Below are 25,513 nucleotides of genomic sequence, written 5' to 3' on the forward strand. Positions count from 1 at the left end.
TAATTAAATTTCCTACCATTTTGGAGAGAAATGCAGTAGCACGTTGATCTGCCAGTCGTGGGTCTTTCATGTGGAAAACTCTCCTCATGTGTTTGCAGTTTGCATAATGATGCATTTAAAAGTCAATGACCAAACGTATCTTTATAAAAGTTCACAATGCTGTTGCAGATTAAATATAATGTGAATAACATTGAATAAATATCTTTTTATATCAGTTTAGATAGTGATTATTAAATCACTCAAACCCCTTTATCTAAACCTCTCTACTTAACCGTCGGACTCGCACATCTGCCATGTTTGTAGTTTTTTTAACACATTTTATTTGTGTTTGTAGTTCTAATCAATCCTCGTCCAACACGAAATGGGTTGTGAGCAATATTAGCGGTTAGAGTGAGCACGGATCTGCACTTTGGATTCTAACCGGAAAAAGTTATCTTTGGAATCCAGGTATCTTTGGAATACTCATTTCAACATACTACGATTTGGGACACACTAATACTAATTTCAAACACTACTTAGGACAAATAGTATGCGAATTGAGATGCAGCTATAGTGTGCACCCGGTGTTACCTTAGCAAGTGCTACTAAAAACAAATAAGTAACTTCAACAAGAACAAATTCATTGTCTTGTTTATTGAGGCAAACAGCCCAAAACAGTCTTCTATTCATCAACAGTTCACAAATGTTGCATTTGTATATAGACATTCAAATTTAACCAGAAATAATGCTAGTTGAGCAGTTCAGAAAAGCCAGTTAGCTACAGATATTAGAAACTGTAACACTTTTTGTAGACTTAATACAGTTTGTCAACACTCAAAGTAAATTTAGTGTTGAATGTGAAGTCATTATCTTATGAAACATAGAAACTTATACTATATCAGGGTAACAAACTGCCAACCATTTGACAGTGTTAGATGTTTTATACAATGAAAGGGCAATATGTGCTACATTTGTTTGATTTTTACTTATCGAACTTATTGAAGTGTAAGGGGGAAAAACACTTTTTTGGAATTATTTAACTAGATACAACAGTTTAGCTGTGAAAAGGACAGTTTCTTTTGAAAATATCCATCTTCAGTAGTTAAAACTAAAACTACTGATTTTCGGGGGCAGGGCGGAATTTATACAGGTGATTAACACTTAACGTCCCATTGTTGGCATTGTAACGGCAGGGGACTTCAGTGTTGCATCTTCTGCCTTCCACTGTGAGGTAATAGTTTTGATCTGTGTGTAGAACTGAATGCCCTGTGATGGAAAGAATACCAAAATACTTAAGACTAAACAATGACTCAAGATTAGTCATCTTTTTAATACCCTCCCAAAATGACAATGACATCACATGAGAAATGGCAGGTGGCTGGCAAACGTATGCTGGCGAGAGCAATAAACCACTTGTGTCAAAACATGTCAGTCATTGTTTTATGACAAACTACAGCTGATGACATTTTATACCAAAACAAATTTTACAGCCAAACTCTGGAGACAAAACATGGTAAACCAAATGGACCATGTCAACATGTGCCCTGATTTTAAACTGGCTGGTTAATTTGACATTTGGGGAAGATATGACGTGGACAATCATTCTCAAATCACTTTTTTCCAGGGCAGAATGTCAAACGTCAAGTTCTTAAAAATGGTTCTTTCAGTTTGGTCATTTTTTCCAATTTATTTTGTATAATTGAAATGAGTCTTCTTTTCTGTATTTAATTGAAAGAACTGTATTCTTGCCAAGTGCTCTACTTTTCTACCATCTGATTAATTTAAAGAGGTCATGACATGGATTTTTTAAATTATTTTAATATGTTCCTTGAGGTTCACTTATAAAGTTAATGAAGTTTTTTTTGCACAAAAAAACAAATACTGTATATATGCGAGAAAAAACAAACAAACAAAACTATTTTTTAACCTTCATTCCAACTCTCTGTCTGAAATGATCTATTTCTCAGGGGCGACTCCTTTAAGGCCCCGTGTCCACCAAACAGCCGAAAACACTCTGCTTAAAATGCCTATCTGTGAGCGCTTGAGAGCGCTTCAGCAGCGCAGCGTTTTTTTTTTTCAGTTGAGACGCTTTGTTGCTATGATACGGAATATTCACGACACATAACTGATTTTGCAGGTAATTTGTTTCAGACTTAAAATGTCGACACAATGTAGAGTACTTGCTATGTGTGTTTGGAGACCAGCAATATTAATTTCTCATCCATTTTGTTCCGTTCTCTGCTTGTTGATGTCGTTTAACAGCAAGAATGTTGTGACAGTTGGTCGGTGTTGTATTTGTCCCACCCCTCCTTCACTCTGATTGGATGGCTAGCTAAAAAGTGACAGTGATGAGCGCAGCGTTTTACTCAAAGTTAAACATTCTTCAACTCGAGGCGACCGGTAAAAAAAAAAAATGCCGATCACTCAGTGCTTGAGCGTGACAAAGACACTCAGCACCTCGTTGCGCTGCTGGCGTTTAAAAAATGCTTGAAAACAATTGGAAAAGTACGCTAGCCGTTGGAAAAAATGCTTTGGTGGACACACGGCCTAAGGCTTGTCAGTAAATAGCCAATGTTACGAAAGGCTAACGTCATTGCATAGGCAATTGTGTAGGCAAATGTCAGTCATTAAGTGACTGAAAGCCAGTGGGCGGGGCCTATGGTGCGATGACGTATAGACCTTTTGTGCCAGAGAAACAAGAGTACAGCCATCTTTAGAATTTTGTTTTTGAACTTTTTTTGTGGTAACTCTGTAAATTTCTATGGCATCACTGTCCGAAAGTAATTAGCTGGTGAAGTGGAGTTACTTATTGTAGAGTTACCGACAATTATCATGAGTAATGTAATGCTTAAAGTGGATGTCATAACAAATGTCAGTAGACTGGGAAGATTTTAAAATGAGAGGTTCATTCATAAATCTGTAAGATCTTACCTTCATGTAGTGAAAATACAAACTGGAAGACAGAACACAATGAGCGCAGCGCTGAAAAGGGTCGGGGCTACACAAGGTCTATATCTATTCATCAATGTCTTGCTCTGGAGGCAGTCATATGTAAATGTATTCGCCTATGTGACATCACAAATCCCACAATATCCCAAACGAGATGTTTTTGGAGCTTTTAAATTAGATGTTTTAAATGCTTTGTTTAGAAGGATGTTTTAAGCTCTGAAACTTGCAGGATGTTATATTGGTACCAAAAGATCAAGGCAAATTTGATTTCTCATGTCATGATCCCTTTAAAACCTGAATCTAATATACAACAATTCATTTGTTTTCATGAATAATACTGTCAAATTTATTGCAGAGGGAATGCAATATTATTAATGAAAACAATGTTTTAAACAAATTCCTTCCAAATAAATTTGTTTTTGCCAATCTAAAGTGTTGTCAGGAATTAATTGCTCATTTATCGTTCATAATTTTAAATTCATGTTAGGATATCCAGAGATGAATACTTACTTGCTTTCCATAGAAGTTTGTGTCACCCCTGAAGGAGCCTCTGGAACCGGTGAATGAAAACATGGGCAGTGGGACGGGGATTGGTACATTAACTCCAATCTGTAAAAGGAGCAGTACATTAACAGATGTCTCAGAGGTCAGCTGCATTTGCCCTCTTGAGCAGTCATGTTCACTGCATCTCACATATCTGACACACTCACACCCTGATGACAGTTAAGACAACAGTGTACCCGTCAGACGCAAACGCATTTTTGTCTGCCGCAGAAAGTTGTATGCTTTCCTCACGTTGCTAGACACCATGTGGGAGAGACGGTTTGTATATTCTATACATTACCGCTTCACGTTCGTCTCACTGCTCAAATGTAAACTTAGAAATCTCACCATACAAGTGTAGCTCCAACCTTTCCATTGTGTATTGAAGAGCTAGCCTACTGTGCTTCAATGTCAATGTAGCAATTAAAGTCCAGAAATAGGAGTTTAACAAAACTACAGTTTAAATTTAGTGTTAACCTTTACTAGATAGCAAGCAAAAACAGGACAATCTTCCCAGTGGTTTTTGTTTCTTTCTTCTGACATACAGTAGGTTTCTTGAGCACTTTTGCCTTATGGATTGTAAAAAACACTTTCTTAAAGGGTTGGTTCACCCAAAAATGGAAATTTCTGTCATTAATTACATTGTCGTTCCACACCCGTAAGACCTTCGTTCATCTTCAAAGCACAAATTAAAATATTTTCGATAAAATCTGATGGCTCAGTGAGGCCTTCATTGACAGCAAGATAATTAACACTTTCAAATGCCCAGAAAGCAACTAAAGACATATTTAAAACAGTTCATGTGACTACAGTGGTTCAACCTTAATGTTATGAAGTGACAAGAATACTTTTTGTGCGGCAAAAAACAAAACAAAATAACGACTTTATTCAACAATATCTAGTGATGGGCGATTTCAAAACACTGCTTCATGAAGCTTTATGAATCTTTTGTTTCAAATCAGTGGTTCAGAGCGTGTATCAAACTGCCAAAGTCACGCCCCCCCCCAGTGGTGAACCACTGAAATTTCGAAACACTTGACGTAACGAAGCCTCGTTTACTGAAATCAAGTGACTTTGGCAGGTTGACACACGCTCCAAACCCGAAAGCATATGAAAGTGGTAATTATCTTGCTGGCAATGGAGGCCTCATTGAGCCATCGGATTTTATAAAAAAAATATCTTAATTTGTGTTCTGAAGATGAACGAAGGTCTTACGGGTGTGGAACGACATGAGGGTGAGAGAATGACAGAATATTCATTTTTGGGTGAACTAACCCTTTAAAAACACATCTAATGTCTAACATACTAGTTTCAAAGAAGAATTGTATTTTTTTCTGGAAGAAAAAGAAAATCCCCTTCACCGTGTCATTTCCACCACATCTCAAATGTTTAATAACTTTCTGTAACGAAAATTACATTTTTGGAACAAAATGGCCGACTCCTTTGATTAGCTAATTTCATAGCCAGCCTTTTTCTGTATTCTGAATACACACAAATCACAGACACCTCAGCACAGGCCCCTATGACCAGCTATGAACCCGTCATGCCAGGACCTACTAGGACCACAAAACAGTTTTGTCATGCTTACAGTTATTGATATGCTATTCGTCCACTACAGACTAAACTGCAGCTCTGCCAGACAGACTACAACTCCCCTCCCACCTAATGACGGTTTGACGATATATATCCACAATCTGACTTGTGAAGCAGCCTGGAATCGTAAATCACATCATGTTCGTTCATTTGGGCAGAGGACAAATGGCTTCCCGACTGAGCCTGGTTTCTCCCAATGATTTTTCTCCATTTCTGTCACCTGATGGAATTTGAGTTCCTTGCCACTGTCGCCTCTGGCTTGCTTATTTGAAATTTAAAAGACACTATCAATTTGACTGCACTGACACTACTGGATGAGAACAAAACATTAACTGGACAAAGAAACCACTGTTTTCTGCAGAACTGCATTATAGCTAATTCATTTTTGTTTCATATTTGACTAATTTTGCAAAATCGACACTTATTGAATCGAACTGAGTCAACACTAAATGGACTCGAAATGAATAAAGACACTATTTTCCTCTGTAGAGCTGCTTATAGCTTAATTGAACTTAAAGGATTAGTCCACTTTTAAATAAAATTTTCCTGATAATTTACTCACCCCCATGTCATCCAAGATGTTCATGTCTTTCTTTCGTCAGTCGAAAAGAAATAAAGGTTTTTGATGAAAACATTCCAGGATTATTCTCCATATAGTGGACTTCAATAGCCTCCAAACGGTTGAGGGTCAAAATTACAGCTTCAGTGCAGATTTAAAGGGCTTTAAACGATACCAGACGAGGAATAAGGGTCTTATCTAGCGAAACGATCGGTCATTTCGAAAAAAATACAACTGTATATGCTTTATAAACACAAATTAACGCCTTGCACGTGCTTCCGCTTTCCGTATTCTCCAAAACGCTTACGCTGTATGTCCTACGCCTTCCCTATTCAACTTACGGAACGAACGCGCCGCCAGTTTAGTTTTTTTCCGTAAGTTGAACAGGGAAGGCGTAGGACATGATACAGAGTAAGCGTTTTGGAGAATACGGAAAGCGGAAGCACGTGCAAGGTGTTAATTTGTGTTTATAAAGCATATACAGTTGTATTTTTTTCGAAATGACCGATCGTTTCGCTAGATAAGACCCTTATTCCTCGTCTGGTATCGTTTAAAGCCCTCTGAAGCTGCACTGAAACTGTAATTTTGACCTTCAACCGTTTGGAGGCCATTGAAGTCCACTATAAGGAGAATAATCCTGGAATGTTTTCATCAAAAACTTTAATTTCTTGTCGACTGACGAAAGAAAGACATGAACATCTTGGATGACATGGGGGTGAGTAAAATATCAGGAAAATTTTATTTAAAAGTGGACTAATCCTTTAAATTCATTATTGAACTCAATTTTTTTTTTTTTTTTTTTTTTTTTAAGTCTGGGTATGCGACAATGGTAAAACTATACACAAAGGGCATTTGAAATATAGCAAATATAAATGAAGGCATGGTAAAAATTCCCAGGTAGCTTTTAATATTATCTTTATATGACAACAAATAAAACCCTGGCACATAAATGTGCCTGAAGTTGAAGAAACACCCATGGACATCTTTGCTTTGGGAACAAGCTAGTGTTGGGCTTCAACCACTGTCTACGGAAAGTTTGGAACAATCAGCTCATTCTATTGAATTGTTGACAAGGCAGCTGACACACAACTGAAAGCCACAATCATTTGTTTGTGTACCAGCTGAGAAAAGTGATGAATGCAGAGAATAGCCCCTTTCACACAGCAATCCTTGAGCGTGACATGCTGAAAAAGCTGCAAGACGTGGCGCAACGGTCAAAGATGTCCATCTAGCACATATTTACATAGAAAAACCATTAACCCTCTAGGGGCCGACGAATGGGCCGGTGTGTTTTGGTGAATTCTTTTCACATAGCAGCAAAATCTACTTAAAATACTTTGTCATTTATGTTCATACAGATAAAAGCAATACATTATTTGAAACTGTAAAGGGTTTTTATGTGTCCACTTACAACCAAAACAAAACATTGTGATTATGTAAAATAAAGAAAACAAACGGGTGTGCTTTATGCCATCTCGGTGTCCATGAATTTTTTTCTGGAGCACGTCACAAAAATGAAACAAAACTCAGTGAATACCTGCCACACAGACATGAATAATATATCTCTAGATATATGTACAAGCATGTTGCTCACATATTATTGTAGACCAGTTTGTGCTGAATACAGTGTAATGAGACTGTTGTCAGGGCCCTCAGATCCCAGAGGGTTAAAAAGCAGCGGAGTTTACTGTAAACAGCGTGGAGTAATCACATCATCGTCATAAGAATTTCATGACTGGCCCAAAGCAGACTTCTTACGTCAACGTGTTCTGACTTCGTATGTGCTCATACTGGTAATCTTCATTCTGCGTTCACAGAGCATCATACTGGTAATTTACTGGTAATGTTACATCTTCCTTTCATGGGAAATTGCCAGAACTGATTTACCAGTATTTTTGAAAAGGTCCTGTTCACACATGAGTAATTTACAGGTAATTTACCAGTAAAGATTGTATGTGTGAAAGGGGCTAAATCACTAAACAAAACATTTTGTTTTTGGAGTGGGGTGAGACTGGAAACTGGCAGAGCTTCTTGCACAATTTGAGCCTTCTGGCCGAAGGTGACTCGTGAGGGAGTGGACGGAGGAAAAAAACAAAAAAAAAAGCAAAAGGAGGTTCTTGTGTGCAGGGGTTTTGAGAGGCCAGCTCAGCACATGGCCCGTGCCATGTACTCCAGCATGTGAATCGCAAACACACGGCATAGAGGCTCGCCACTGGCAAACAAACGGGGTAAAACGGGGCCGTTTTTGCATAACCACCAGATCAACAGGTTGCAAGGGATCCCTTTTGAGTTTAATTTCAGCCTCCGGACTGTACAAGCAAAATATTTTGGCACAGTTTAATTAAAAAGCACATATTTGCTGTGAACTATTTGTAGTGTGCATGTTTAGTGGTCGCAGCTGTATTTCGTACATTTTAAAATATGTGGCAAACAAGGCAAGTTCAAATGGAATTTTTTTTTTTCATACCGTTTTTACTTACATTTTTAAAGGAGGGCTTGTGTTACTTATGGCAGCTAAAGAGACAACACTTACATCTGAAACGTGCTTCTCGGCTTTCAGTCGAGGAGTGGCGCCAAGGGGATTTTACACATTTCATTTACTTCACATTCTAATATTTACTCTAGAGGTGTGGCTGGAACTCTTCACCTACAATGGTCTTGTCAAGAGCCTACATGACATATAGAGGTGCCTAATACGACATAACTGGACATCAACATGTCTACACCGTCTATAAGGAGGGAGATTTCCAGACGTAGACTGACCGAGGTCTTTCAAAGGTCTGAAAGGTCTCTCAAAGGTTGCATGTACCTATCTCAAGTCACACAGATACTGTTTCAACAGTGTTACTCTGCTCTATGATGGTGAAATAATTAGTAGGGATGTGTGTATATAATCAGATACTGATATACCACAATTCTTTTTCTCACAATTGAATTAATACAAGCATTCCCATTTCTTGCAGTCCAAAAAAGAAACAGTTTAACCAAATCCTCGTTTCTCGATGGCATATTTCTTGCGTTTAAGCTGAAGTCCAGTTGTGATGGTTTGATGCGTCACAATGTGTATCATAAACCTAGCCAAAAGTGAAAGAAATCTCACCTGACCAACATCAACTTCATGGGTGTATTTACGTGCTGCGGCACCGTTGGTGGTGAAGATGGCTGTTCCGTTGCCGTATGGGTTCTTATTGACAATTTTGATGGCTTCATCCAAGCTGTCAGCCTCCAGAACCACCAATACAGGTCCAAATATCTCCTCCTTATAGCACATCATGTCAGGCTGAAATTGAGGTAGCACAAACAGAAGGTATTTAACATTACATAGCCTTTGCATCCTATTGACATGTTCCAACTTAATTGGGATTTACTCACCTACATGTTACAAACCTGTATGTGGAATGCAAAAGATAATATTTCAACAAACAGTTTTTGTCCATATAATGAAAGTCAATGGGGTCCAAAAAGACTCTGAACCCCATTGACTTTCACTGTATAAAAAGACATTCTTTAAAATATCTTTTATGTTCCACATAAGAAAAAAAGTCATACAGGTTTGGAATGACATGAATAAGTGGGATGAACATGCGGATATTGTGGCTCTCACCGTAACATTGCTAATGATGGTTGGTCCTACAAAGTTCCCGTTTTCGTAACCCTTGACTTTCACATTCCTGCCATCAAGCAGCACCTTGGCGCCCTCATCCACACCACTCTGAATAAGGCTGTTCACTCGCTTTTTGGCCTGAGGTGAGATAAGAGGTCCCACGTCAGCTCCGGGCTGGTCACCTTGCAGAATAGAAAATGGAAAATGACAAAAAAAAAAAACACATGTTTAAGAAGTTTCTACAAAACATACCTGAATCATAGCCATTTCTGATTATAATTTGATTTTTGTTAACATGTTTTTAGTCTGAACTGTCATCATATGTGGCACTATGTAACGGAAGCTGAATGAACACACTATTCATTATATAATGAATGGGAAGAAATCTCATGACCACATAAACGTGTGAATTCATATGTTAGCAATTCAGAGCACAACCAAGATGCACTAATTTGCTGAATCATTACTGTAGTGCAGATGATTTAGGTAGACAGTTGGCAGAAAATTTTGTGGTTTCCCTTCCAAACAACAGTTTACTTGGGTTAACCAGAAGTTTATATATCCTAAATGTTGGAGAAAGGGTTTCTGTATTGTTTTGTTGATTTTCGCTGAATAGATGGATGAAGAGGACTACTTTCCTTTAATTTACCCCTTTTTACTGGGTCATAACCAAAGGAACTTGCAATCACTGACATATCCATATGCACTTGCACACACATGAATAAACACACAGCCACACGCACAATTTTAGATACCCTGAGGCAGTTTGTCTTAGATGGCTGCTTTAAGGTTTCAGAATAGCTGCTGCGGTTTAGTTTCTCTGATTACAATTCCAATTTTCATCGGCAGACTTTTTTTTCCCCCAAACATTTGATCGGCCCATACTAATTTCTGGTCCCCTTTATACCACAAAATGTGCTTCAACTTTGTGGCATGACCAAGACAAATAGTGCGTCTATCCTCTGGGTGAGCTGAACATGTTTTAAGTTGCTCAGGGAGAGGTGTGGTCATGAAGGCATGGGTGGTCTACAAAAAAGGCCAAAAAAGAGGGATAAAGCAAACTACATGAATTCAGAGAAAGAAAAAAAACTGAGTGAAACTGCAGAAGAGGGACTTTATTCAATGAATATCATGAAAAAAATATTTTAAGGTAAAATAGTTTTAAGGTACAGTATAGCACAGGGATTTGGCTGTCCAGATGGGGTTGGAAAGATCATTCCACCAAAAAGAAACAGTAAACGAAATAGAAATACTCTACTGAACGCAAGCACAAACGGACAGTAGCTTGTCATGGGAGGCACAGCCTACCCAAAATTTTGAGGTGAAAATGGGAGAAAAATGATTTAATGTTAATAAAATTCCCAGTTACTCGTTTAATTTCATGTCTCAGAATGTGAATTTCTTGTTTGTAATTTCACCACTGAAACACCATAAAATATTACTGAAGTCAGAACCACCAACTGAGGGGACAGAGAAGGGCAAGGGGACTCAAAATCCATAGCCTGACACTTTTGCCTCCGTTGGTAAAAAAAATTAGCCAGTCACCATCGATTATTTCACTTTCAGCAGTTAGTGTTGAGAAAAAAGATGAATAAGAAGTTGGATATAGGCTACAGCAATCAGCTTCACTAAACGGCCAAACGAGCTCTATTAACACAGACATTTATAAGGACAGAAGGATGGATGTTTGCTTCAAGTGATAGGCTAGGTGAGTGAAATGATATTGAAATTGTCGGGCTGTGTGTGTGTCATTTTGTTTAAATTTTCTGTCTAAAGATATCCAAAAAAGTGATTTTAAAAGCAGTTAAGCCAAAAAAAAACAAACAAAAAAAAAGGAGTGTAATACTGGGGTACATCAAGATCAGAACTGATGAATATAATAAAGCTCAAGTACCTGCATTGACACGGAGACTCTTTGCACGTTCAACCAGTTCAGGCAACCAGTTTCGGGCTTCTCCTATGAGGATAGCCGTGGAAAGTGCCATACATCTCTGACCTGCTGCTCCAAAAGCAGCACCTACCAACTGGTTGAGTGTGTTCTCTTTGTTGGCATCAGGCATCACCACTCCGTGATTCTTTGCCCCCTGGTGGACAGAAGATGAGATTCTAATAAGGCAACTCCACATCTTTACCAAAATACAAATTCTAGCACTAACACAATGATTGGAGATAGGCAAAGTACAAGTGAGGGACAAATGCCAAAACTACTGTTTATCTTGAATAGCTATTAGACTGGCATAAGATCCAAATTCAAAATTCAAGTTCATATCATGCAAAGAAATGAAAAGGATTGTGGTAGTGGAGGTGGTTGTTATAAGGTTTCAAAAGAGGAAATTTATCTGCAGTGAGAGCTAAGGAGGTGGGATACGCTATTACATTAGAAATCCAAGGCATCTGTATACTGCTAACTTATATATTTTTCTACAGTTTAACTTAATTTACTGCTGTGCATTGTCTGTGAGTCAGTCATGCTAATAGTCAAAGCAATAAAGATTGCTAATTTCCTTGTCAAATTTTGAGTCGGACTAAAATTGCAGCCTCATTATGGAGGATAGGGAATGTACCAGAATGGTGCAGATTCATTTGTAACCAAATGCTGCCACCATCTGGACATTACTGTTGTGCTGAGATACAGATACTGACCTACTGATCAGTGCTGGGGAAGGAAACCGCTTGTTGCTGAGAGTTAAAAACAGCTGAATTTTTGTCACACTACCAAATATTCGATTATTAGCATCACTGCTTTCAGTTAATTACTCACCTCCACTTCTGTGAATTTTTAAAGAAAAGTTTTCTATATATTGAAAGCACATGAAAGCTATAAAGCTTCAAAAAGGGTGCAAATACACCATAACGATACAACAAAATGGTCCATACGGCTCATGCACTGCAATATCTTCAAAGTTGTTATTGACTGACAAATTCTTCAAATTCATTTAGGCCAGGGATGGGAAACTTCAGTCCTGGAGGACCACTGTCCTGCAGAGTTTAGCTTCAACCCTGATAAAAACTGACCTGTCTATAGCTTTCTAGTATTCCTGAAGATCTTGATTAGCTTGTTCTGGTGTGTTTGATTTAGCTAAACTCTGCAGTACAGTGGCCCTCCAGGGCTGAAGTTGCCCATCCCTGATTTATAGAGCGATAAAGACAGAGAATCAGTAAGATGGATTCATGAATGAATCATTTAGACCAGTTTTTTGAAATGGATCAATAAAAATGTTTGTTAATTCACTATCATCTTATTGAAAAGTGCGACAAGGATATTCTTCAAAAATCCACCTTTCATATTCTGTGAAAATAACTCCAAGTAATATGGATTTGAAACAACAGATAATGAAATTAAATTTCTGTTATTATTGTTCCTTTAAAGATGCATTCAGCAGTTTGGTGCCAATTCAAGTTTTTCACAATAATAAGTAAATTAAATACGGTGCCTTACTTTGCTATGTTTAAATAATGTGACCAATATTCACTAATCCGAATGCTTATTGGCTGCTGTCTCTGTAGATATGCTTGTAGCATAGTGTTGTTTTTTTGGTGATGCTAAGAGGGAAAATTAGACAATTAACCAGCGGAGACAACAAGAGAATCAGTACCTTTACGGCCGAAAAAGCAGAAAAGGTCTGACAAAAGCAAAAAACGAGCTCTGCCTTAAAGGGACAGATCACCCAAAAATGAATATTGCGTCATCAGTATGTTATTGAACTTGTGCGTAAAATTGGAATATTGCATAAAACATTTGCGAACAAAGCAGTGTTTCCATCCCATGTGTTCAAAAGAATAAAATCGTCACTTCCTCGGAAATTGGTGCAAAATATATGTAATAAAATTAGAAGCTGCTGCAATCCCACATCATTATAAGTAACTTGCATCTCAGAGCGTGCAGACCAAACGCAATAAACGCGGTCATGTTCTCTTGCATTCGGATGACAGGTGTTTGGGAACACAATCATGTGAAACGCTTCTGGGAGGGAATTAAACCAATCATTTTGATGACAGACTTAGGCTCAGGCATTTCAGAATGATCAAACCAACATTTGAGGTGCTGTATAATGAAACTGATCTGCTGGTTAGCCCAGTTATACAAATCACATCCACTGTTGAGGCAAAGTCACCATTTTTTGTTGTGAATCAAGGGATTTATTCAGTAAATGTGTTTCTAATGTAGTTTATGCGCCTGTCTTATTGGATAAAAAAAATTTCCGCCTCAATTAAGCATTTTTATGAGCATTTTTTTAGAATTTTGGCACATTATGGCATTTCCATCCAGCATTTTTTATGTGATATCCCAAAATGCACATTAATAATTGGTGGATGGAAACAGTGTAATTTTACATAAAAATTTTAAAAGAGTCAATCATAATGAACCATGTTGATAGATGTGCAACGTTGTGGTATCCTTAAAGAACACAATGCTAGCCAAAGAACTACTGAATGAGAAGTTAAGACATTTTAAATTTGGAGAGGATGCCCCAGTATGATTTTGTTGTTCATAACTGAACAGACTAGACTATCATATGGTTTCATGTTCAGAACTAACCATGTTGCTCTGCACTCTCTTGCCATTTTTGGAGCCTCTCTCATAGATGTACTCGCCAGCCTGGTTGGAGCCAACGAAACTGATGGCTTTGATGGCGGGATGGTCACAGATGAAGTTCACAGCTATAACAACACATGAAAAAAAAAATCATTTAGTTATCTGCACACACAATCTAGTTCATAATCCGGCCAAATTATTTATAACCCTTCTGTGCAATTTTCCATACCGTCATGCTGTCCGTGGATTATGTTTAATGTTCCATCTGGAGCGCCAGCGTCCTGCAGCAGTTTGGCCAGCATCATGGCGCAGCCAGGCACTCTCTCTGAGGGCTTCATTAAATAGGTGTTCCCGCACACCATGCCCATTGGGAACATCCACAGAGGAATCATGGCAGGGAAATTGAAGGGGGCAATACCGGCACAAACGCCAATGGGCAACCGGTATGTGTACGTGTCCATGTCTTTAGTGATAGAGGGGAGGGTCTCACCCAGCATAAGGGATGTGATACTACAGGTGTGCTCCACCACCTCTGCAAGATCAACAAACAACTAGAGTAAATAATGTGAAAGCACACAAACAAAATGTGCAGTTATGGGGTTGAAGACTTTTTTTTGGCTCTAACAGCCAACAACACCTCATCTGTAGCACTAAAAAAGAAATATCCCAGGTTATTTTTAACGTAATGACTATTATGACATGTTCCATGTTGTTTATTTTATTTCTCAGTGTGTATAACGGAAACGGAAACATCATTATAGTGAATGTACTTTAGATGGAAGATTAGCAGGAAAGTGTCAGATGGGTTTAGAAGTAGAAATGCAAAGTTACACTATCGTTAAAAGGTCTGGGTTCGGTAAGATTTTTTTTTTTTTTTTATGTTTTTGAAAGAATCATCTTATGCTCACTGCATTAAAAAATAAAAATATATTATAAATATATTAAATAAAAATATATTATTACAATTTAAAATAACTATTCTAATTAAATGTTTTAAAATGTAATTTATTCCTGTGATGGCAGTTGAATTTTCAGCATCATTACTCCAGTCTTCAGTGTCACATGATCCTTCAGAAATTATTCTAATATGCTGACTTGCTACTCAAAAAACAATTCTTCTTCTTCTTATTATTATTATTATTATCATCAATCAGAGTTAAAAACAATTGTGCTGCTTAATATTTTTGTGGAAACTCATGATAATATTTATATTCTTTGATGAATAAAGTTTAAAGGAACAGAATTTAATTGAAATAAAATCTTTTTTTAACATTATAAATTTCTTTACTGTCACTTTTGATCAATTTATAAAAGAATTAATTAATTAACTAACATCTAATACACGTTAATATTTAAAAGTATCACAAAGTTTTTACCATCATTGCATATTTCTCCAAACATTTTTTATTTAAAACATTATTTTATAAAAAGGTAATTATAAAAGGTAAAAAAAATGCACTGGAAGAATCAATTTAGGGGCAAATATTGTCCCTTAATGGAAAAGGTGCTCATAAAAATAGGTGGATGGAAACATAGCTATTGACACATAATAAGCAGGTTTACTTTTCGCGCTGGTCATGACAGGACTTAAAAGACTAGACATATCTAGACACACTCACAGTTTATTCTATTACACATTTGTGGTGCTTAACCCTCCTTTATAAAGCCGTTTACTGTAAACACATCATGTTTGCTAACATATATTAAAAGACAAGTCAAAATGATTGTCTGTAGTAGCTGCAGTATGGGTTGGTACATACTGTAATCATTAGGTTGAAAATAACACACAATAATCCTTTTAATGTTCTACAGACTTAAATTAAAACATTCTGACAGGAATTAAAGGGATAGGTCACCCAAAAATTAAAATTCTGTCATCATTTACTCACAATCAAGTTGTTCCAAACCTGTAACCTGTGAGTTTCTTACTTCTGTTGAACACAAAAGAAGATATTCTGAAGAACGTTGTTAACCTGAAAGTTGACAGTAGCTGTTGACTTTCATAATATTTTTTTCCTACTATGGAAGTCAAAGACTACCATCAACTCTCTGGTTACCAACATTCTTAAAAATATCTTCTTTTGTGTTCAACAGAAGAAAGAAACTCATACAGGTTTGGAACAACTTGATGGTGAGTGAATGATGACAATTTTCATTTTTGGGTGAACTATCCCTTTAACTAACATGATGTTGAGTGGCCTCAATATTATTACAGATTCACTCAAGAACAGTCACAAGAGAGACTCACGCAGTCCTCTGAACACGTCGCCCTCAGCATCAGCCAGGGTTTTACCCTGCTCCAGGGTTATCAACTTGGCCAGCTCTTTCTGAAACACAAATCAATTCACATATTATAAATTTAGCAGGCAGTAGGGCAGAATGATTAATCATAATAATAATCAGAATATTTTCCCCAAATCATGCAGCCTTAACAGGCAGTGCTTTTCATTTTATTTTCAATTATTCACATTACAAATCAATAAAGGACTATCTGTAACCATTTGCGTAATTCTATTAAACTATAATCCAGTTACTGAAAACAGAACTCTTTTACTGTCATGAGAACGCACTTAATACCATTCAACTGAAGGTTCACAGCTGTTAGTATCTATATTTAACAAGCACAGCAAGTGTGTAGAACAGGAACTACTGTAGTAAATGAGATCTAAATTATGCAAACTTCAACCATCCAGTCAAGTGTTGACTGGAAGATGAATCGTAAAGGCAGCAGTAACTTACAATATTGTCTTTAATGAGCTGCTGATAGCGAAGGAAGATCTGCTGGCGGGCCAGGATGGAAGTTTCGGACCAGGTATGGTACGCCCGCGAGCACGAGTCCACGGCGGCCAACATCTCCTCGTGTGTGGCCTTTGGCACTCGACCAATGACCTCATTGGTGGCCTAAGGAGAGCACAAGCATTATAATTCAATCACAGAGACACTGCATCTGGTTTGTGCCCTTTTCTCTGAAAAGTGCTGATACAGTTCTTGCTGTTAACAAACATTAACAGATATGATTGTAAAGCGCTTTGTATGTACATGAGTACATAAGAAAGAGCTATATAAATGCCTCATTCATTCAGAACGACGTATTTTATAACATAAGATTCACTCATTCATAATAAAAACACCAGAATTATCTTAAAATGTTTGCCAAAGCAACTTCAGAAAAGTCCACCGTAAACCGAGACAGCTTAAACTGATCTAATGTGATATTAACCAGAGTTCCTGGAATATAGAGTGCAAATGAGTTAAGAAACAAATAGGCAATTATTATGGGTTGGGTTTTCTTCTGAGCAAAGCAGATTAGACCAAGCAAAGCTCAAGAACCTGGTTAATCTTAATGGTTTCCCTATTGCCCCTTTTGCACATTGGTAATAGTCATTGAGTAATTATTTTCAAGAGCAATATCACTGAAGCTGTAGAATATACTGACTGCTGGTATAACTAAGTAGTGCAGGCGCTGTGTTGTTTAGTCACATGTGATTAAAACACATTAATCTAATGGGTTTTAACTTGGTGTAAGCGTGGTCAATGAATGTAATCTGTTAAACTGCTGTAGTACATTATCTCTTCTCGTGTAAATTCAGCAAAAGCATTAGATGTCTGCTTGTACAGTATGAACTTACAGGATTGTGAATGTCCAACCATTCTGGACTCTTGGATTCTACAAACTTTCCATCAATGAACAACTTGGTGGTGGGCTGAGGAAGGACACAGAGAAAATTATGTGCAATTAATGTAAAAAGCAAAAATAAAACAACATATAAACAAAGTTTTAACAATGATTTGACACCACAACACTAGGATGTTTTGTCATAGATGAGGAAATAGCTTGCATCTTAAGGTTGGCATACACTAAATGACTTCTGACCGAATTTTTGGGTTACACTTTATTTCGATGGTCCACTTTAGACATTCTACTAACTATCAGTAACTTTGCAACTACATGTCAACTAGCAGTCATTAGAGTATTAGTATGTCTGCTTAATATCTGCTAATACTTTATTTTGATGGTTCTCCAACAGACATTTTACTGACTGTAAGTGATTTTGTAACTACGTGTCAACTCATTCTACTAACCCGAACCCTAACACCTAACCTAACAGTCTAATAATGAGAGTTAGTTGACATGTAGTTGCAAAGTTACTTATAGTTAGCAGAATGTCTAAAGTGGACCATCAAGATAAAGTGCAACCAATTTTTGCCTCGATTTATTTACAGTCTGGAGGACTTGATGCTAGTTGCCAAAAGTCAGTCAGTCTGCAGATTTGAGTTGATCGATTTCACAGAAAATCCCTCAGACTCCAAATTCATAGCTTCAGACTATAATTCCATCCAGTCGGACGATATCAAACATTTTGATATTTTGATCTGATGTTAGAACATTGTTTTCATTTGTCATGTGTCACGTAGCAACGAGGCGCATGTTTCTGCATGAGTTTGTTCTGAACGACTTCAAAGTCTGGTAGTGTGTGATCCTCAGTCGTTTAGTCTATATGACGTCCATTTTTCAGCAAGTGTATGATGCCTAGTGTTTTAAAATCTTTTAAGTCATGCACACTAAAAAATAAAGGTTCTTTATTAGCATTGACATCCATGGAACATTTCCATTGTACAGTAGGTTCTTTTTAGTGGCAAAAAAAAAAAAAATCTTTAGATTTGCAAAATGTTCTCCACACTAAAAAAATGTGTTTTTTCTGTTTTGTTTTGTTTTTATTTTTTTAAAGGGATAGTTCACCCAAAAATGAAAATTCTGTCATTAATTACTCACCCTCACATCGTTCCAAACCCCTAAGACTTTCGTTCATCTTCGGAGCACAAATAAAGATATTTTTGATCTTGAGAGCTTTCTGTCCCTCCATAGACAACTACGCAACTACTACTCTGACGCTTCAAAAAGTTCATAAAGAGATCGTAAAACTAATCCATATGAATTGAGCGGTTTAGTCCAAATTTTCTGAAGAGACTCGATCACTTTATATGATGAACAGATTGAATTTAGTCTTTTATTCACATATAAACATTCATCAACTCACATCAGTTGTGGTAAACAGGGTAATAATGACAGAATTTTCATTTTTGGGTGAACTAACCCTTTAAGAACCTTTGGGAAACCCAAAATGGTTCTTCTATTGCTACACTACAAAAAAACAACAACTTTTGGAACCTTTATTTTTAAGAGCGTACTATTGTGTATTCCAGCCTTTACACGTAATAAGACTACTTTAGTTTTCTTCCTCTCAATAGAGGTGAATAAAAGTCTAGAATAGATCTGATCTGAGTCATACAGTGTGCGTTAGTGCAAGGTTCAGCACAAGTGTGGTTGTCTTTAAAATGAGGCAAGGTTTCATTGGATGTTTACGTTGTCTACAGGTTAAAGGCTTATGGAACACTCCTATAGGTTGAAGACATAGAACAATAAGATATACAAGCAATATTTCCACAATCAAATTGCCTGCTTTGTTATATAATATCTTTTGACATATTTAGACAAACGTTCTAACTTTCTTTTGAGCCCAAACACCCTTTCCACAAATAAGCACAACTCTTGTGCTCACATGCCCAGTGAACTTACCACAGAGGAGGAGGAGTAGCACATGCGTCCCATCTGAAGAGGAACCTGCAGAACAGGGGTAAGGTACAGTATTTACACAACTGTCTCTGGGCAGATAATTTCTAATAATAATGTCAGTCAGTATATTAAACCTCATATAAAACTGCTGCTCTCCTCTCTTACACTTAACCTGATTCATAATCAGCACAGAAAGGAAACTAATGGATTATGTAGCTTTTAATAAAGGTGGATATGAAAATGTCTTTCTTTAAATACAGAGAAGCTGCTTTTCTGAGTGCAGCAAATATGACTGATTTAGACTCACTGTTGCTCAAACTTTAACAAGGACTAATGCATGAAGTCAAATGCTTTCTATGACTTTGATAACACTAGTAGCACTTAGCGCGTATGAACTTGACCACGTTAACTGTTGCGAAATGATATAATATGAATAAAGTTCATGGATTTGCGGCGATTAGGCGACTTCTTGCAATCCCTGCAACATCGTTCATTGTAATTTTATAGTGTATTATATAAATAGTTGCTTTCAGGGTGGCTACAACGTATCTGCTCGTGGTGTTTGACCGTGAAGTTGATACTTTGACAACATAACGCAACTTCAAACTCATACTATGTGCATGGCTGTAAAAATGCAATGCTTTTTGTGTTTCTTACCCTCTTCTTTACAAGGGAACGCATTAATGTCGCTGCCATGATGGAATTCGTAGATTAATGTTGTTTTCACCCCCCTAATGTGCGTCCAACCCCCGCCAGAGGACGTACGCCGAGATCTGCAGCCTGCAGAAGAATCGTTTGTCCTACTGTCACTTTAAGAATGGGCGGGATGTAGTGTTCAAACAGCCAATTATATGCCAAAACCAAATACTCCCCCAAATTCGTGCAATCTATTGGTTAGAAATGTAGGATGATGCACCAATGGCAGCGCGCGTTTGTTGAAAGGCGTTTCTTTGATGACGCAGACACAGATCATAGGCGAGAGCTCAGTTGCCTAGAAAGAGATAGGGTATTAAATCTGTCAATTATTAATTACATAGACTGAAGACGTGTGACAAATTTATGTAATACGACAAAAACGTTATTTTTAATATCATTTTTATGCATTTTATTTCCTCCAAACCATTTAGTCTTGACTCAAAGTCAAATGAATGCGCTGTTTTGAACTACAGTGTGCATCGAGAAGTCTGAATCATTTTAGCATTCGGTTCGTTCGAACGGTTCATTTTATAATAAAAACGATTCACTTGAGTCATGCAGCGCGGCATTTTTATTTAATTTTTTGGTGGCAAAACGGTTATATTAGATAATGTTACATGTTATATTTTTGTTTGTTTATTGTTCATACATTTTATTTTTGTCAAAATTGCTAACACAAATAAGAATATGACTTCCAAAAACAAGAAATAATAATGTTATTTATTTATTTATTTATTTATTTAATATTTTTAATATGTATGATTCCAAAAATCGTTTACAATTTCTCACGTTTTATTCCTAAATAAAGTCATCTTAAACGGTTCGCGAATCTGTTCGACTGAATCCTCAACATGAATCGAATCATAAGAAGGAGTGTTTAATGAGCTCATAGGCAGAGCATCACTGTGTATGTGTCATCTCAAACAAAATCCTTTCTTCTCAGGGACCAACAATCTAATATGAGTGCATCAGCTGCACGTATAATCAAGGTAAATGCATAAATCCCCTATGCTTGGTTGAACATTGCAGATGGGAGATGATAGACATCTAAACGCACACACAGACGAAATCATTTCCCGATGTCTTCCGAAGTCCATTGAAGTTGCTTAGTCACGAGAAACTCTGCCAGGAGGAGGATTTTTGGTGCTGAATCCCATTGGTTGACCAAGTAGTAGTAGTTTTTTCTTGCATAGTTTCAGTAGTTACAGAACTGATATATGAACACCATGGAGACACAAGCAAAGGTTCAGATATGTTGTTGCTTATCTTAAACTGAGTTATTGTTTGTAATGCATTATTTGACTGATGTATTTTAATGTTCTAGCCTGTTCTTTATGGATACTTTAGGAGTTCTTGCTCTTGGAGAGTGCGGATAGGTGAGTCTTGAAGACATCAGTTCATTCTATTCCTTGAATCTAATCAAATGTCAGTTTTCTCTAATGTACTTTTAAATGTGTTTTAATATTTCTAGCATTTGCATTGAAAGGCATTGAATATGAGCAAAAACCAGTAAACCTCATCAAGGATGGTGGGCAACAGGTATATTGCAGAAATCTCTGCACTGGATTATTAATATTCATCTAGCGTTATCTAGACTATACAGGGGTTTTCAAACTGTGGACCGTTAAAGGGATAGTTCACCCAAAAATGAAAATTTTGTCATCACTTACTCACCCTCAAGTGGTTCCAAATATGTACGAGTTTCTTTCTTCTCTTGAACACAAAAGAAGATATTTTAAAGAATGTGAGTAACCAAACAGTTGATGGCACCCATTGACTTCCATAGTAGGAAAAAAAAAAAAAATACTGTAGAAGTCAGTGTGTGCCATCAACTGTTTGGTTACCCACATTCTTTAAAATATCTTCTTTTGTGTTCAGCAGAAGAAATGTTGATAACCCTCGTGAGGATGATCATATTTGGTGGTCTGTGTCCTCTAAAAGATTGAAAGCCTCTGATCTATAGCATTCCATGTTGGCACTAACTCAATTCTCTTAACTGAGTAGTCTTCTTCACAAGCTCACAGATCAGTTTAAGGCAATAAATCCAATGCAGCAAGTTCCTGCAGTCACCATCGATGGCATAACCTTGTCTCAGTCGGTAAGAACATGGGTTCTCCTGCTTTGTAGCACACAGAAATGATATTATTTTATGTTTACATTGATTTGTTATTTAACACAGTTGGCCATTATCCAGTACATTGAGGAAACTCGGCCAGAGCCCCGCCTCCTGCCTGCAGACCCAAAGCAGCGGGCTCACGTGCGCATCATTTGTGACATCATCGCATCCGGGATCCAGCCCCTCCAGGTGAGTGAGACATGAGATTATTTTTAAAGTCAGCATGAAACGGAAGTCTTTTCTTCCCTATTGTGATGTATATCTGAGTGAAACGGCTTTTCGAACACAAAAAAATGTAGGACGGGGCTTGATTTTGTTCATGGGGAAGTGGTTTGTTATTGCTGTGATGTCATGTGAGTGACAGGTTGTCCCGCCCTCGTGCCAGTAAACACGTCATCAGAGAAGAGATGCTGCAAGGGCACATGAATTTAAAAAAAAAGGATGTGAACGGATAAATCATTCATAATACTGCAATATTCCATAAAAACAAAAATTATCAATTTTAATTTCATAGTGACTTTAAAGAATGTCTATAAAGACACATTTTTTAAAAAAGTTTTGGGTTCAAATGTAAAGAGCCCAAACCCCTATATTTCCATCACTACCAGGTCGCTCCTTTAACAAAAAGTTTCCACTCATTTTATCATCTGTGAGGTAAAATTCATGTCCAATCACATGGAAAAGTTATTAACACTTCCCCCTACAAGTGAATTGTGCATCAGTGCTTTATTTTAGGGAATGTCAGTCAAACATTACATTAATGACCCATTATTTTTAATGATGCTGTATTTCAGAATCTGTATGTGATTCAGAAAATCGGAGCAGAGAAGGTACAGTGGGCTCAGCATTTCATCAACCGAGGATTTGGGGGTGAGTTTTTTCATTAAAGTTCACCCAAAAATGAAAATTCTGTCATTAATTACTCACCATCATGTCGTTCCACACCCGTAAGACCTTCCATCTCATTTTTATTTTGATGGAATCCGAGAGCTCTCTGATCTCCTATAGAAAGAATCGCAATTACCACTTTCAGTGCCCAGAAAGGTAGTAAAGACATCGCTAAAATAGTCAATGTGACTACAGTGGTTCAACCTTAATTTTATGAAGCGACGAGAAAACATTTTGTGTGCAAAAAAAAAAAATACTACTTCATTCAACAATTTCTTCTCTTCCGTGTCAAGGCCTTTGCACACTGAGTCCGAAAATTTCATATGCGTTTTGTCGTATTTGTGATCCTAAAAATTCGTCACGCACAGACACCTTGCACACTGAGTCCAATGCGTATTAATGAATCCGTTGCGAAAAAATTCGCAAAAGAAAACAAAATGGAGTCTTCAAGCAGTGAGAATGATTTAGTTGTCCTCTCTTCTTAAAAAGAGGAAATATTGGGTCCATCCAATCCCGAGATTGCGTGGAGAGAGAGGGGAAAGAGAGTTCAAAGTTTACTTCAGGATGTCAGTGGCTCAGTTTGATGCTTATTGGCACAATCTGTCTTTATATTTTGTCTCTTTGTATTCCACACTTTGTTTGTCATACAGTGCTGCTGCTTTGTGCTGTATCAACTTGTCAGATGGCATTCTGGATTTTGGCGTTTGCTTGTACGGTGGCTCTGAATCGTCTCTCAAAATGCGTGCCACGGATGCGAAAAACGTGGAAAATCGAACCCGATCCGAATTTTTTATGATGGACGAAAGTTTCGGAGGCAGCGTGTAAACGTGATTGACACAACGTACGGAAATTTCGGATGCGAATTTCGGACTCAGTGTGCAAAGACCTTCAGTCTCTGACGGTGTTCAAGTGAGCACCACGACGCATGCGGCCAATACTGAGCCGGCGTTCTGACATAGAACCCAGAAGTGCTGCACTGTGTTTACAACGGTTTTTTTTTTTTTTTTGCTCACAAAGTATATGGGTTTGGAACAACATAAAGGTGAGTAATTAATGACAAATTTCATTTTTGGGTGAACTAACCATTTAAGGACTTTTGAATGCAGTGACATCTTGCCGTCATATAAACCGTCAGGTTATTTGTTTTTATCTTTGATCCAATTACTTTTCTAACATGTCTGATGGCTTTAATTGTATAATGGAATGTTATTGTGTGTTATTTGAAGCTCTGGAGCCTATCCTGAAGCAGACAGCAGGAAAATACTGTGTAGGTGATGAGGTAATAATACTTCATCAAATATAATCAATATAAATCACAGTATATGGTATATTCAAATCTTTGGGGTGGGTAAGATTTGTAATGCTTTTGAAATAAGTCTCTTATGCTCACCAAGGCTGCAATTTATTTGATCAAAAATACAGTAAGAACCATAATATTGTGAAATATTACTACAAAATGTCATTTATCCTTGCTGAATCAAAGTATTTTCCTTTAAAAAAAAAAAAAAAAAAATCTTACAGACCCCACACTTTTGAACAGTAGTGTATTAGAATTATAAATTCAGCTTTGCTTTGAAATCATCATATTGCTACACTTTTCATCCTCTAGATATCCATGGCAGATATTTGTCTTGTGCCTCAAGTCTACAACGCCGAAAGGTACAACATTTCTCTTTAAAGCTAACATTACAGAGTGCAGCAGTCGGGTTCCGGAAGCAAAACCTCCATTCAATTTCTCCATAGGGAAAATTATTTGTAATTATAACTCAAACCTTTAAAGACAGACCTACTGTGAGCTACGAGGTTGTTAATCCATGGTATTTGCTTCTGCTAATGCCGTCAGCCCGAACTATTTCAACTTGGTTTTAAAATAATAGTGTTTAACTCCAGAATCCGTGGTGAAAAACATTACCTATGATGCTGTACAGAAAATCCCACCAATCGGGGAGTTTAAACAAGCAAAGCACACCAAGAGCTCTTGTACCTTTGTATTTTTGTCTGATTTTCAAATACTTTTTTTCTTCATATCAAATTTTGTAATGTTTATGATTCACCTTGTAGCTGGTTGAGTTGGTTCATGGGTTATTACGCCTTTTTAACAAAGACTTTTTTGAAACCCCCATGTGAAAAATGAATAGGGGGGAAAAAGACTTCCTGAACCAAAGCTTCTGAAAAAGTGAGCAAGCACTGTTGCACTCTATAGAGTTTTGCAAAACATAAACATTAATTCTACCATCCTTTACCAAAGGTTCAAGGTGGATATGTCCCAGTTCCCTACTATCAGACGATTAAACCAGACCTTAATTGAGATCGATGCTTTCAAAGTCAGTCATCCATCACATCAGCCTGATACTCCTGATGATTTGCGGGCATAATTTTCTAATGATCCATAATGAAATAAATAAATTGATAACTTTGATAAACAGTTGTGAGACTCTTCATTAAAAAGGTAAGACAGTTCAGATTCTTTATCG

At 37.2% G+C, this 25,513-nt stretch overlaps 2 protein-coding genes across 3 annotated transcripts; one reads left to right on the top strand and one right to left on the bottom strand.

The window, feature by feature from the left end:
- Positions 1 to 618: 618 nt before the first annotated feature.
- aldh6a1 (aldehyde dehydrogenase 6 family, member A1) lies at positions 619 to 20,162 on the bottom strand. Its single transcript, XM_051869430.1, has 12 exons — positions 19,997 to 20,162; positions 19,343 to 19,387; positions 17,394 to 17,468; positions 16,504 to 16,665; positions 16,013 to 16,091; positions 13,994 to 14,296; positions 13,768 to 13,889; positions 11,122 to 11,311; positions 9,228 to 9,409; positions 8,724 to 8,903; positions 3,439 to 3,537; positions 619 to 1,245 (listed from the first exon to the last, which is right to left on the bottom strand). The coding sequence occupies exons 1-12, from the start codon at positions 20,033 to 20,035 to the stop codon at positions 1,141 to 1,143; spliced, it is 1,581 nt and encodes a 526-aa protein (XP_051725390.1). The 5' UTR covers positions 20,036 to 20,162; the 3' UTR covers positions 619 to 1,140.
- On the top strand, positions 19,382 to 25,462 carry gstz1 (glutathione S-transferase zeta 1). Of its 2 annotated transcripts, XM_051869436.1 has the most exons (10): positions 19,382 to 19,400; positions 20,979 to 21,024; positions 21,360 to 21,411; positions 21,507 to 21,574; positions 22,053 to 22,133; positions 22,215 to 22,340; positions 22,946 to 23,021; positions 24,266 to 24,318; positions 24,649 to 24,698; positions 25,288 to 25,462. In XM_051869436.1, the coding sequence occupies exons 2-10, from the start codon at positions 20,995 to 20,997 to the stop codon at positions 25,412 to 25,414; spliced, it is 663 nt and encodes a 220-aa protein (XP_051725396.1). In that variant the 5' UTR covers positions 19,382 to 19,400; positions 20,979 to 20,994; the 3' UTR covers positions 25,415 to 25,462. The 2 variants fall into 2 exon arrangements, with proteins under 2 accessions (XP_051725396.1, XP_051725397.1); XM_051869437.1 differs by lacking the exons at positions 19,382 to 19,400; positions 20,979 to 21,024 and adding an exon at positions 21,098 to 21,279.
- The last annotated feature ends 51 nt before the right edge of the window (positions 25,463 to 25,513 follow it).

This window comes from Ctenopharyngodon idella, chromosome 17 (genome assembly GCF_019924925.1).
Source record: "Ctenopharyngodon idella isolate HZGC_01 chromosome 17, HZGC01, whole genome shotgun sequence".
Taxonomy (NCBI): domain Eukaryota; kingdom Metazoa; phylum Chordata; class Actinopteri; order Cypriniformes; family Xenocyprididae; genus Ctenopharyngodon; species Ctenopharyngodon idella.